General features: G+C 41.7%; 1 protein-coding gene across 1 annotated transcript in view; it reads left to right on the top strand.

Moving 5' to 3' along the window:
- Positions 1-14620, top strand: part of eIF5B (eukaryotic translation initiation factor 5B) — a 209279-nt gene that overhangs the window by 186053 nt on the left and 8606 nt on the right. The window contains exon 21 of the mRNA XM_083119335.1: positions 13205-13366. Coding sequence (XP_082975461.1) covers positions 13205-13366 — 162 coding nt within the window. The remainder of the gene's footprint in view (positions 1-13204; positions 13367-14620) is intronic.

Genomic DNA, 14620 nt, shown 5'->3' with positions numbered 1-14620 from the left:
GTCCTGCAATGTGCTTTTCCACTCGTTGCTCAAAAACTGTGGTCCTCGGTCATAGAGCTTCCGTTTCTCAGGGTTGGAAAGAACTTCATATGCCTGTTCAAACTCTTCAAATATATCGAATGGTGGATTCCGCTGCTCGAGCCAGATCCTTGCATTCCCTTTGGGTAATTTTCGCATTAGCCTCAAGCAGTCTGGGCTATCGACATCGTACAACAAACAATCTCTCTTGAAGTCCCTTATGAACATTGACGGTAAAGTCTCGTCGTGATCGGGGTCGTACGTTTGAAAATTATCCATGCCGACTTTTGAGAAGATTCCGCGAGTATTCGACTCCGGGTTGGACACACTGCGTGTCTCCTGCTGGGCGAAAGCGTTCAAGCTCGGCGAGCTCCCGCTCCGGCCGATGACATCACGCGCTGCTTGGCGATCCAAGGAAGTTGGTGCTGATTGACAGGTCAGCTGGTTGGTCACGTCTGCTGCGACGAGCAAAGGAGTTGGGTTCACATCACTGGACGTTGTCTCCAATCGGCGAATCTCTTCGTCCTCGTTTCTTCTCCGTTGCGTGATTTGGAAATCCTTCAATTCACGTGTCTCCGCTTCCAGTCGTTCTAATCGGCTGGTTATGGCCGTCTGATTCTCGGTCGTTCTTGCGTCCAGCGTTCCAATAGTTTCTTGAACCTGACGTAACTCTACACGCAGATCTTTCTCCATTGTGACTACATTAATGTTTGTCTCTTCATGTCTCCTTTCGCATTCCTTCTCCGACTGAAGTACTTTCTCCTTCATTCGGTCATTTTCGGATAGCAGTACTTGGAAACGGCGGTCCCATCTTTCTTCCCACTCTTTTCTTCTTCTTTCTTCCATTTCTTCCTTCTGTTCTCGGCGTTCTTCCTTCCTTTCTTCCTGCTCTCTCCTTTCGGCAGCCTCTATCTTCCGCCTTTCTTCTTCTTCTCTCTTCCTCTTCTGATCTCTTTCTTCATCTCTGGCTTGGATATAGCTGATTAGCTGAGAGAACATGGCCTGCACGTCCATCTTCTCTGGAACTGGCAACCCTGTTGCCGACTGATCTTTCCCTAGATCCTTATCAACGTTTCCGGCTGACGAAGCGCCTGCATCTGTAGAATTCTCAGCCCCTGGGCGGTCCATGGTATTGTTCGTTAATCTCTGGCGGAGACGAGTGGTCCTTTGCATGCCAATCTTCTTTTTCTTCTTCTTCTTCTCGTGGCTGGCTATCGCCGAAGGAAAAAGATATCAAAATTCTTTTCCTGGTTTCTGGTTTCAGATCCCGGGGATCGCACCCCTCACCTGCTTCCGTGTCATAACGCGTGTCCTTTTGTCCTTTATCGTCCGAAGTTAATAACGCCCATTGTTAATAAATAATAAAATCCTCTAATAATTCTGCTATGGAAAAATGCTATAGTCGCGACAAAGTATTTCACTATTACACCATAAAAAACACACAAAATGGTTCTAGCTACACATCGATTGTATATTCAGTTAATTAAAATCACCGTACAAATTACACATTCTTACTTTAAATGAAAACGTCTTGATAGATTCTTATCAGGATTTTCAGTTACAGGTTGCAATTATTTAATTTACCAAAAAAAATCTTAGTTCCCCCTTAGCGTTAAATTCTGGTACCCTGTCGTAGACATTCGTAGGCTGAAAACTCTCTTTAACAACAAGTATTAAATCCCTTGGGTAATAGACATAACTGATTGTTAACCATTACAATCAAACTTCATAAAATTCACATTGAGTAGATAAGCAACTAATTAGAATACTCGTGACCTCCAGGTTCCTTACTAGCCTGCCTGTAACATCGTTCTACGAGCCTAATTCCTACTTGCTTCCTATTTGCCTACTCTTCTATTTGCCTATTCGTCGATTATTCGGGCCTACTTTTTACACCCTTACTTGTCTATTCACATACTCGTTGATTATTCGGCGTACTTTTTTACTTGCCTACTTTATTTTATTTGCCTACTCGTCGCTTGTTCGGGCAACCTTTTATATGCCTACATATTTATTTGCCTACTCGTCGCTTGTTCGGGCAACATTTTTACTTGCCTACTTTTTTGCCTACTCGTCGAATGTTCGGGCGCCATATTTTGTCACGGGCTGCTAATTTAATAAATAAACTAATTAACTCAACTAACTCAACTGAGCTGAGCTTAGCAACGCAACAACGAAGAATCTCTCGCCTCACCTGCTGGGCGAATTAAACATTACATGAAATATAATACGGTCAGGATAAGTGCCTAACAGTCGGAGTTACCGAGAATAAATCTAGGAGGATTTGATTTTAAATACCTGAAATGACGTTACATAATACTACGGTGTTTCTGAATATACACATATATTAAAGCACAGATAAAAACACAGTACATCTTGCCCTCTTTCACTCGATCTCACATTCATACTCTCATTCCATGGCATATGGCGACAATATGACAATTACAAAGGTTAGATTAATTACTACTTTGACCATACTCTTGTTATGTCTGGCTACCTTGCCTTTTACAATTTATCGTTTAGGATTTTAAGCATAAAGTGAATAATTGTTCCTTGTGCGAACCCCTTCTATCTTTTCTGAAGGTATAAATATATTTCATGAACTGTCGTTTGCGGCTAACATAAACTCTCATCTTTAAAATTTGATTACTTCCGCCGGAATACCGATGCCTAGGGATGCCATAGCACTGATTTAAGTTAAGCAATGATTTGATTTACGCAGATTCGCGGTAGATTGTCGTCATCTCTCTCACACCCGCACATGGTTGGATCTTACCTTCGCTGCATTCCCTCTGACCTGGGTTGGGTGAAAGTGGTCCTACAGTTTTGGAAGGCCTCCACGCTCCATTGTTGCACCTCGCGGTTATCCTGGTTGGCGAAAGTGGATCAGTCGGCAGCTCCATCTGGCCTCATCGGATCCTGGCTTCACTCGTTCACTGTCGACTCCATACGACAACTTGCGCAATAATAGGTCAGTTCTTCGCGATCACTCGTAAGTACAGATACGTGACTTGGGCGATGAGACGAACATACGCGATGAGCCATTCGCGGTTTCACATGGATATCAAATGTTATTAACTTTCACTACTTAGGACGTTGTTTCGGACGATTGACACGGGTGGACGTGTCTGGCGTTATTCTCACATAACCACACGTATGTGCACGGATGCGTTGACGGCAAGGGGAGTACGACCCCCTGGTTCTATTCTGCTCTACTCCATGGCTCTGAAACACTCACTCGAGGAAAAACAAATCCAGACCTCGAGTCTGCTTGCAGCTCGGTCGCGCGTAGCTCACACTCCGGTGGCGATTGTAGGCAAACTGTGTAAAACTGTTTCAAATCATCCCTTTTATTCCAGATTTGAACGTAGTGACGCGCTACCCTCTATGATCGGGTGCCTGTTTATTGTTTCTGGTGCTTTGACCGTTGTCCTCCTATCCTGGTCAATGCTCACTCCGGTCCTTAACCTTTGGTAGCAGCCCCTCGCGCAGAGATTAGGCTAACTCTTTCTCCATTGTAGTCAGTCACGAAAAGCAAGGACATCTCAGTAGGGTAGCTTCTCCCTTTCAATTCAGCGATGAATCTTTAATAATTCATAACTCCCGTAGTTCTGTTCTGATTAGGCTCAAATCTTGGAATCAATACTTTCATGATGTGTTCTTCCGCTGGTTAAAATCTCATCCAATTCGGTCCATTGGTTTAGAAGTTGCATTTTTCTTGTTATTCCCATAAGAATGCATGTAAATCCGAATTCGGGCGAAAAACGGTGGTTGAGCAAGCTAGTGTTGGCTAAGGCAGTTCGCTAGACACCTGTATTCGCGACGGATATTAATATTACCAATTGCAATTAATTCCTACTAACGGGCAATTAGATTAATTACTTGTCACTCAATATTTGACCGTTATACCATGACATGATTTGGGAGGGGGGGGACATTGCCCTTGGGGGGATGGGCACCCCTTATTATCATATTATTGTACCTTATCGATTCTATTGATTTCATATTCTGTGTGTAACAAATAATGTGATAATATAAGCCACTGTAAATGGACATTTGCCTGTAGTGTCCTGTCTTTAAATAAATAAATAATAAATAAAGAAAGCTCAAGCTTTGTCTGGATACGTGTTCACCATAAGTATTCTGTTTAATTTAAATATTGTAATATCGTGCAAGGGTTGTTTTGTAAGCACTGTCTTGAAAGGATCCTTTCCTCGTATGATAAGGGTGTAATGGGATGACCTATGCAGTCACCCAAAAGTCAATCTCACTTGCACATAGTACACATCGGTAAATGCAGGCTAACGTGGTTCTGGCGCGTGGGCCACAGCCAGTGTAATCCTCTTTGTCCTGTGCTGAGCGCCCTTTTATACCCTCCGCTTTTAACTAACGTATACTTTTTTTTTCTCGGAGATAGTGTACTTATTGTTAAGGAATCTATGACTGTATTAGTTTTAAAAATTGAGTGAGGACGTTGTTATTCTATTTCCTTGGCCCTGTCCTGAATTTTGTTTTAGTTAAGGGGCCTATCCCCGTATCCTGGCTTTCGAGACCTGAATCCGCTATTATAGCTTTGAAATAGGGCCTCCCCGATGTCGTACGTCGTCACCTTGTAATCAATGAATCCAAGGTTCGATACCCTTGGGAGGCACATAGTGGTTCGGATTCCACTTTAAAGTGTAGGTCTAGCTCCTATTAGCCTTGTTGTGCATACACTCAAAATCAGCTTTCAAGTAGCCTCTCAATTGCCCTCACGATGCAGGGTCAACACCGAAATTTTCGGGAATCGAATCCGTAGACGACCTCCTTTGCGGTGTGGTTATCACAGCACGCTACGACCCAGGGGTCCCAGGTTCGAATCCCGGCCTGGGCATGAGTGTTCTTTGTAAGTGTCCCTTGACCAATTCATCACATCATCACTCACCCCCATCTTCGCGATTACCCAAAAGTGGCAGAAAAACTAAGTAAAATCAATCAATCGAACCCGGGACGTCTCGCACCAAAGGCAAGAGCACTAACCATTATGGTAAGCGGGAGTTCAACTATATAAAGAAGAATATCGATAATTTCTTTAACAAATACTGGAAGAGATCGAACGTGAACTGTGAATAGAAATGTGGGAGGGATAAATGTTGATCTCTCGATACTGTAAGCGATGTCTTCCCGATTAAATTCCATAGCCGTAGCTGTCCACGAATGGTAGATAGCGAAGCCAGTCGTGCAGCACGGAAGAAGAGAGAGGTTTGGATGGCAGGAAGGTAAATCACCAGAGGCTGATGGTAGCTGAGGGCGAACAGGAAGCCAAGACCAGAGTGACTGGCCGGCTTCGAGAGTGGCACTTCTCCTTATTACCCACATCCTCCGTTTAATTTAGAGGGTGGCCCCGGGCCCCTCGCCGCATGGAAATGCTTCCCCTTGGGCGACTTCTTTTCAAGTTACCATCTCATGCGGTGTCAATGAATCTGATTGCATTTTACGATCGGCTGTTCTGGTACTAGATCGTAGCCGGTTGACCGCTCTGTCTGCTGTACAGGGTTATGGGGAAAAGTATCGCAAATTCGAAATAACTGTCGTTATTGTGATCTACTCTCTGTGGGATGCCCAGGATTTTCGTAAATCTTTTCCTGTATTGGCTGTTTTTTTATAGTTATATTGAGCTAAAAGAGAGGAGCATGACCGCCACCAAAACCTCCCATGCACATGTTGCCTTTTCCTCTAGTCTGTAATGATTAGTTGGAACTTTAATGCAATATTGATACAGGCGTAATTTTCATCTTCTACTGGGTGTATAATTTAAAAGTGCGCGGAATAAGAGAGAGAACAGATAGATCGGCGTGTGGTGCGCAGTATCTGCACAGCCGAAAATATGGCTAATATTTTTTACGGACACGATCATTTCTGCAGTCTACATTGAACAATGAAACGATTTTCTCGGGCTATCGACCAGGTTAAGTTGTGGAAAGGTCTCCACGCTTTCTGTAGCTAACGTCACTACCAGGAACAAATCTCGACACCCTTGGAACAGCTAACAGTGCATGAGAAAAAAGAATTACGCATAGTTCTAGCAAAGTATTGTTCCTGCACACACACTGCAAGACAAACAGTGGCGTTCTAGGAGAGAGAGTTTTCAGATAGGCTCATCTGTAAAGGAATGTGGTCCCGAGGTCACCTGATCTAAGTGTGTGCGATTCCTGTGGGAAAAGTTGAAAACGAAAGTTTACGAGACGAACACTTGAAGACTTGAACTTGAAAACTAAACTCGAAATAAAGAAATAAATAATAAAAAAAAAAAGTCCGTGGTTGAGCTTCAACATGCGTTTAGGAACATGTTCAAGAGGATCAAAGTATGCATTCGCGTCCACTGTCGTCACTTTAAGCACCTCCTGTAAACCTGAGTTACTGAACTTGTTCGTTCATTCTCTGGTTGGGGCAACTTTTAAATGATACCCCCTGTATCAGTCTTTCGAGAAATCTCGAGTTTAGAAATGTCTGTCTTGTTTTTTGTCTTCTGTTTCTTCCCCAGAAAATACTCAGACAGTTCACACAGTTAGTTTTATTTGTGGCATAGAATTTCAAAATTCAAAAATTTGATCTGTTTCTCTTCGTCCCCAGCATATTGTATTGGTTTTATCTCAGTGAGGTAGAAGGTGCGAGCGTTTTAACAATTTTGGGACTGCGAAGGACGAAGGTACGGTTTCCTTCACGAAGCACGAATAATAGAACGAGAGGGACATATACGCGTCCACTTATGCACAGACAGGCTAATCGAGACTTGACCTACAGTTTAGACTGGACCTGATTCACACGTACCTCCATCGGATATGAAATCCGGTACTCCTCGATTAGAAAAGTACATGTTGTTTTGTATAACTGAACAAGGTACACGAAGAAAATGTCAAAACATCGAAAGCTCTAAATTAAGGAGTGAGCTTTTACATTTACCATAAGAAATGCATGTTAGTCAAAATAATGATTTTTTTTTAAGCTTTAGCACACATTCGACTGCTACTTGAGTAGAAATGCATGACCCAGAATTCAACGTCGCCCTCTTTCCACTCTTGAACATGCATTTCCACAGAATTGCAATAAATGTGCATCATACTGTACGTTGCTCATCGCCTTCACCACAGACCCTTTCCATGCATACAGGTTCATGGTGAAGAATCGCAGCTAACGTAAGTGAAAAATGAAATCAATACTGAGCACTATAATACCACAGTCTGCAGAGTCGGGCATCAAGAAGGATGTCTGAAGAAGAAAGTTAAAGATATGATCGATGGGGGGAGAGGGGGGGACTGGTCGGACATGCAGTCGCCTTCTGCGGTGGAATCCGCGTTGTAGCCATTGTTGCACAACAAGGGCATTGGGTCAAGCACAACCTGAGATGGCGTCACGACACATGAACCTGCCAATTCGCTCTCATCATCGCGTCCTTTTCCGACCATCGAGGTTAGTAGTGGATCCGACTGCAAATCCCCTGCAGCTCTTCGCGGATGTCGATTGGAATGTTCAAAGGATCACCATGGTTTTCGCTAACAGAACATATGTGAAAGAATGTGGTAAAATCATATCGCAGTAAAAATTAGCTCTTTGTTGCCTTTTTTTAAAAGTCTTCATATATTTTGTGAACCTCCTGTTATTTATCAGTCGACCCGATTGTCTCAGAAATAATTTTTTTTCAAAACTTGGTTTCGTTTCGTTTGGAAAAAAGTACGCCGATAGATTCAGCCGGACAACCTGCATCCCAGGGACTATTCATGAACAAGAACAATAAAACAAGTATAAAAGTAAAGCTGTCCCCGAACATTTCATCATGCCACGGAGGCATATAAGGTGTGGAGGCAGGGTCTCCATTTGCTGAGGTGACGGAATCAACACCACGCTCCGACGAACCTGTTTTTTTTTTTTTTTTAAAGTATACCACAGTACATTTAACATATCTCAGGAAAGACGTTTTTCGAGATTTTTTTTTGTTTTGAAAAATCACAAAAGATATTATAAATGCAGAAAAGAATGCATTGTTTAGAATTCTTCTAGAAGTGAATATCCGTGTGGTTTGCTGGTTTGTTTTCACTGTTGTTTACCTGTAAATAGGTTTCCCACAACATGCGGACAACAGCGAATGTGAACCCCGTGAAGAGTCACGTGGATACTCCAGATGAAATTCTTAACAGAATTTGGAACATCGTAGCGGATTTTACGAAAGGAGATAAATCTTCGAAAAAGTCTCCTGACACAGAACTAAGGCATATAATTGAAATAGTGCGTATGCTTATACGTATCTAGAAGTATATTTGTGGCGGGGTCCCCGATCACTAACCAAATCTCTCACATAATAATGATAATAAATTTTATTAATATTAATTATTATTACATGGAATGTGTGGCCGCGGTGGCTCAGTCGGTAACGCGTCTGACTACCATGCTAAAGGTTCCGGCGTCCACCCAGCGTCGAATAACATGGGGAAACCTGGGGGGTAAAGGCGGTCAGGGCCGTGGTGCTGATCACATTACCCTCACTCACACCCCCACACCCCCTATACGCCTTCATGGCGTGGTGCTAAGCACAGGGGAACACTTTACTTTACTTTTTACGTGGAATGTAAAAAAGGTGACTATTATAATATAACAACAAAAGGAAAATGCAAGTTTTGAAAAGCGATACTCAAATTATTTCTAACTCCTGAGAAATTAAATGTATGTGTGTGGGTGTGTGTGTGTCAGCTCTTTCGGGAGGAGAGAGAACTCGCTGGACCCCTTTCTTCTAAACACATCCTTGTCTGCATGTACTCTTCATACACTTGTAGAATAATAATATAATATGAAATTGTAAATTCTCTGTAACATCTTACATAACTGGCTGTAAGGTTACTTGTACTTGAGACAGAGAAACGACGGCTTTGTCTCCAGGCCCCGCATATATTATCAACCCAAGGGCCCGCACCCAACTAGGGTCAGCTGTGCCCATTAATATTGTAATCGTAATCGCGGTAAGAAATTACAGCTGTTTACCCTGAATGCTTACTGACTGGCGATGGCAACCACCTTGCCGGGGCGACCTTGTCATGTTGGGCAAGGACGAGTTGCGTCTGTGGATGTTATTTCTGAGCTCGAGTTCATTTTTTTTTCTACTTTCTCGTTTTGTTTTCTTCGACTCTTTGTTTTCGGTGGGTTCAGCTTGCGGTCGCCGATACGAATTCAGGGCTTATTAAGTGCGTGTTGTTTTTGAAAGGAAGGGGTTGGTTCCGTGGCAGAAACGACGCTTTTTTATATATGTATGTGTGTGTATACATTTACACCTGTAAGCGTCGTAGAAGTGGCAACATAGCGGTTTGTAGGTGCGGCCACTTGCCGTACCGCACCCACCCGGATCCAAGCAAGCCGGTCAGGACAAGAGGGACGCACATTTGGAGGTGGGAGAGTCGGTAAGAGGCTCCTCGCTTGTAACCCTTCTTCTTCTCCAGACGTCTCTTCAGGAAAATCGCTTCTGAAGGGTCCGTTTTATTTTGTACCAGTCTGGTGCACACGCAAAAGCGCCGACTTTTTGGGGTGCCCCAAAATTACATCAAGGGCAAAGACGTGCCAAGAAGGGCGATATGGGAGTTCGAAACTCTACCCCTCCCGAAATGTCTGTGAGATAACCGTGTCCTGCTTGTTTTATACCACCAAACAAAATCCCCCCCTCCTCATCCCTGTCCGAAGCAAGTTAAAATCCATTTAATTTTTCTGTGCAAGTGAGTGATGGAGAAGTACCTTCACACATCCCCCTTTCCCGCAATCATTGCGTGATCTTCGAATTAGACAATCACACTTGGTAGAGAAATTTTGTTGGGAAAAAGGCATGATCACGGCACGTGCTACAACTTGTAGTAGTATACGCACAGAAACCAAAATGTCGGGGGGTAGCGCAACGCGTTATGATGCCAGGGGTCCCTGATTCGAATCCCGGCCTGGGCGTGGATGATCTTTGGGTGTCACGTCATCATGTCATCACATCCTCATATTTGCGATTAGCCAAAAGTGGCAGAAAAGCGAAGTAAAATAAGCCGAATCAATCAATCAACAAGTTCAGTGACAAAGTCTATTTGCACATTTTCTACTTGTTCCTCTCAACGTTTCTGCCATTTCAAAATGGAAAAGTAGGCAAGTTATTTTAGCACTGATATACCGTTTGTTAAAATTACGATCCGGGCGAAGTTCATATATAAAGATTTTCGTGGACACTCGCCTGATCGAAAGACAGAGATGCCTTTTCCCCTTCCAATAAGTTTATCACGATAGATTACTGCCGGAAGGGAACGATTCCATATCAGAAAAAGCGGATATCCTTTCACAGGATTTATTTTTAAAGCATTTTTTCTGTTTAGTGCCCATAGCCATGGGTGTCCGGAAGGTAGTAAAAGTTGGCCGTGGCGCCAAACTTCCGAGACTTGATGATATTACTGGTAAAAATAATTTCACTCAAAATTAATTTTCAGAACGAACAAGAGACAAATATTCAAGAGCTTAAGCATATTTGCCTTACAGAGGAGTTATTGACTTTTACTAAAAAATAGGAGTTATTAATGAGAAACTTGAATTTGTCCCTTCTTACACAAAACTACAATTCGATCAACTCGTGCGTTCGTGTGCCGTGAAAAAAAAATTGAGAACCACTGCCATGGAGAATGAATATTGGCCTAAAATTATATAATTTCGGTCACAGTCGTAGTGATTTTAGATAAGGGGTTCTATCCCCGTGTGTAATATAGGGTGCAAAATAGCCACCCATACATTTTTCATCAGTGAATCATTACAGTCACGGTAATTTTTTTTTTAAATTGTGATCTCGGACTGATTATTACAAGTAAGATTGGTACACCCAACGGCAAAAGAAGTGGCCCATCACCATTTTCCTCCACAATACGATAATCATGAATTGAAAGAAAAACGTCAATAAGGAAAGAACATCTGCTTCGCATCAGCAGAATTCCATCCTTTCAGACAAAAAAAGGCTGTAGAACAGAAAAGGATGGGCAGTTGGCCTGCTATTATCTTTGCCGTTGGCTGTACAGATCGTCGCGGAACGCAGTAACTTCAAACTGAACTATTTTGAGGGGGAAATGCTTTGCTTGTCCAACCTTCTTGGACACAACGCAGAAAATTAGGAAAACATTTTGCTTGATACGTATGAGTGGTGTAACAACACCTGCTGAAATTTACAACAATAATAATGTTACTGTACGAAATAAAACGTGTTTGAACATCCATAGCTCGATTTGCATGTCATTTTGACGGATTTGCTAACAATTGTTACTTGTGACCGAACAACATTTTACACAATAGGCAAGTAAGATTTAACCGAAACTTTTATCGAGTCATTTGGTTCTTCTAAGCAGTATTTTGTTTCTTTCTTCTACAAGGGAGTTAGAACGCGTGAATGGAATCCTGTACCCTGTCTGTCCCCTTGTTTGTAATTACGTAGGAGGAAGGAGAGCCGTTAAGGATAAAATGTGGATGTACTGATTACGTTGGAATGCGGCGACCTTGGGAGTCCACCCTGCCACCCCATTGAACCCGGATCGACTGAATCCCGCATCATCCTGCGGGAGTGTCTGCTTGACCTTTGCCAAGGTTTACTGTCGCCTGCTGACTTTCTTACAACCTGTTGGTAAACCGCAGCGAAATGCTTTAGATCTGATTCGTTTGTTGTCGCTCTGCGAGACCGATCGATTATGGTAGCCTGCGGTGGAACTTGCATCGCCAGATCTGATGAACTGAGCTTCTCTTTAGAATATTAAAACATACAGGCTAATATTAAGGGCAGTACTTTCACGGAACAAGTCTCCGTCGAAGTTTGTTTATAGCCCACTTTATATGCTCAGATAGGCTTATCGGGACTGGGCCTATAGTTTAAAGTGACATCCGAACCACTCAGGATCCCCCGCTTCGTTCTACATATATATAAAAAAAAATCGATGAAATATTATTGTGCCTCTCATTATGTTGATACACGATTGATTTATAGTTTATTTTACTTCACTTTTCTTCCACTTTTGGCTAATCGCGAAGATGAAGATGAGTGGTGATGAAATGAGATGGATGAAGGTACAATCACAAACATGTGGATAGGTGATGAATGAACACGAGCCCCACAGAGGATTTTACTGGCTGTGAGTCCAGACGCCAGAGCCTCACTAGTCGGCAAAATGCAGTCCAGGGTGTACTACATGAAAGAGAGTTTGGTATTTGGGTGTGTGTGTGTGAGGAGACAACAGATCCAAACCAATAACAATATATGCACAATAAAAATAAAACAAGAATGCAAGGCAATTTAAAACATAAATAAATTTATTTATGATAACACTATTTGAATTTGATTTGAATTTAGTTCAGAGTCTTAAGATCTTGCTATAAGGTTGAAACGTCACGTTTATGGTGTTTATTTGACAATAAATTCTGCTTTGTTCAGCATTTTGAGTAGTTTATTTATGTCAATAGAAAGCAAAACTTATACATAATCAAACCACTTTATATATATTCTATATTGTAAAGGAATTAGTTTACAACTTTATAAATACCATATATATGATATATATATATATATATATATATATATATATATATATATATATAAAGCAAAGAAAGAGAAAGGAAACACTCACCAGACAGTGAAAAAATTCGAATTTTCGCAGACTCGATCGCTGCATCATCAGTGTTAGGTTAGGAGAATTTCTCCGTCTCCTTCCTAACACTGATGATGCAGCGATAGGGTCTGCGAAAATTCTAATTTTTTCACTGTCTGGTGAGGAGTCATATATGAAGTCCTTTATGTATATTTAGTATATTTTAAATATTTAGTACTGTATATATTTATGTGTTTAGATTAAAATCTTCCCACCAGCCTTCAATGATTTTGCACCCTCGAAAGCTGCCTTAAAGTTATTAGACTAAACATGTGAGCATGCTTAAAGAAACTGAAGAGCAGTCGATGTTTTCATGTTACGAATCCGACCTTTGGGCAGAACCATTGGGGCGTGCATGCATGCGTAACACAATACCATCTAATTCCACACTTGCTCGATCACAGGTGCCTTCTCCGCGTGGTAAATTCACCGCGGAGTTGGCATTACTAATGCCTATGCATATGAAAAGAAATCAACCCGATCTGGTGACTGATTGTTGCCTCTTGATTGCTGTTTTCCAGTTCGTGGACCTGGGCGTGGTGACGAGTATAGAGATGAACCACAAGAACATGGACTCCGCCCGTAAAGGACAAGAGGTCTGTATCAAGATCGAGCCCATCCCTGGAGAATCTCCCAAAATGTTCGGACGCCACTTCGACGAGAAGGACCTGCTCGTCAGCAAGGTGGGTATCCATTTTGAATCACTCGTCTACGTAGCACGTAGCTAAGACTCTCAATCCAGATGCACAAGTGGAATGGCTCTTTTGGGTTGTGTAACGTGTGGGCGAAGGTATATTGGGGAGAATTAAGACAGTTAAGAGTCGTTGAAAAACCTATGATATAGTTCTAATTTCCAGACCTCTAAAAAGCTGTGTCTAGTTTTATCCTGAAGGATTCTTTTAAAAATTTTCTAGCTTTTGGGTACCGTCATAATTGCGAGAGCTTGATTATTAAATATACATATTTAATTTCTTACGCGTTATTTTTTGTTAATCCTCATAGCCAACAGTTCTTTAGCCGACTTCCGTGGCGAAGTGGTTAGCATAGCGCGCTACGACGCCAGGGGTCCCGGGTTCGAATCTCAGAAAGATATTTTAGGCTGTAGTGTTTTTTCAAGTTGTTGTGAGGGAGGTGGAGAGACAAAACATTAATGTTTGTTAGGTAGGACTGACATTGCTCGCATGTTAAAAGTGATATAATTTGAACACGATAAATTTTTACTCTTACTCAAAGGAGTATTTGCAGACAATAACGAAAGCAATAATAGTGCACAAGTTGCGGGAGCGTCCACCGACAACTCCATCAACATTGTGAGTAGCCACATTATTAAATTCTGTAATTGTGCACTCTAGGATAACATATTCAGGAAAAAAAAGTGACATATTAGCGGTGTCATTGATTTTGTAAGAAACTCAATTCCCCTCGGTTGAAGTTATCGGCTTTTAAAAATGTGAAGGAATACATTGTTTACATCTGCATTTATGACCTACTATCAGATTAAAAATTATAGAAACTCGAGTTTGGGTTCCAATTAAAAATTAAACAGTAGACCGACGTACAAACGAGTTACATTAAAATTTGGCTTATTCAATTCTGCGTTAATCTATGCTCACCATTTTTTTTTTTATCGTGAGAACAAAAAAAATTTTTTTTTTAGTTTTGCAATCTTTGAAATTCTGTAAATAAAAAAAAACTGGTAGTCCGATAGTGTTGAAATTTTAATATGGTGCAGGCAGAAAGGTTTTAAACAAAATTCTTCATTTTCAGATTTGAAGACACAGCGGTGTCCGTTGAACTGTGAAAACTGCGTGTTGCCACGTTCCACGTACATCTTTACTCTGTTGAATAAACATCTCTATAAAATCGGTTTCTCAATGTGAATTGACAATGATAATGAATTTTAAAAACAGATTCAAAGAGCTTCAAAACAAAACTAA

Source organism: Lepisma saccharinum, chromosome 3, assembly GCF_977018435.1.
Source record: "Lepisma saccharinum chromosome 3, izLepSacc3.1, whole genome shotgun sequence".
Lineage (NCBI taxonomy): Eukaryota > Metazoa > Arthropoda > Insecta > Zygentoma > Lepismatidae > Lepisma > Lepisma saccharinum.
The sequence above is the reverse complement of the archived record's forward strand: the minus strand, read 5'-3'. Positions and strand labels throughout refer to the sequence as shown.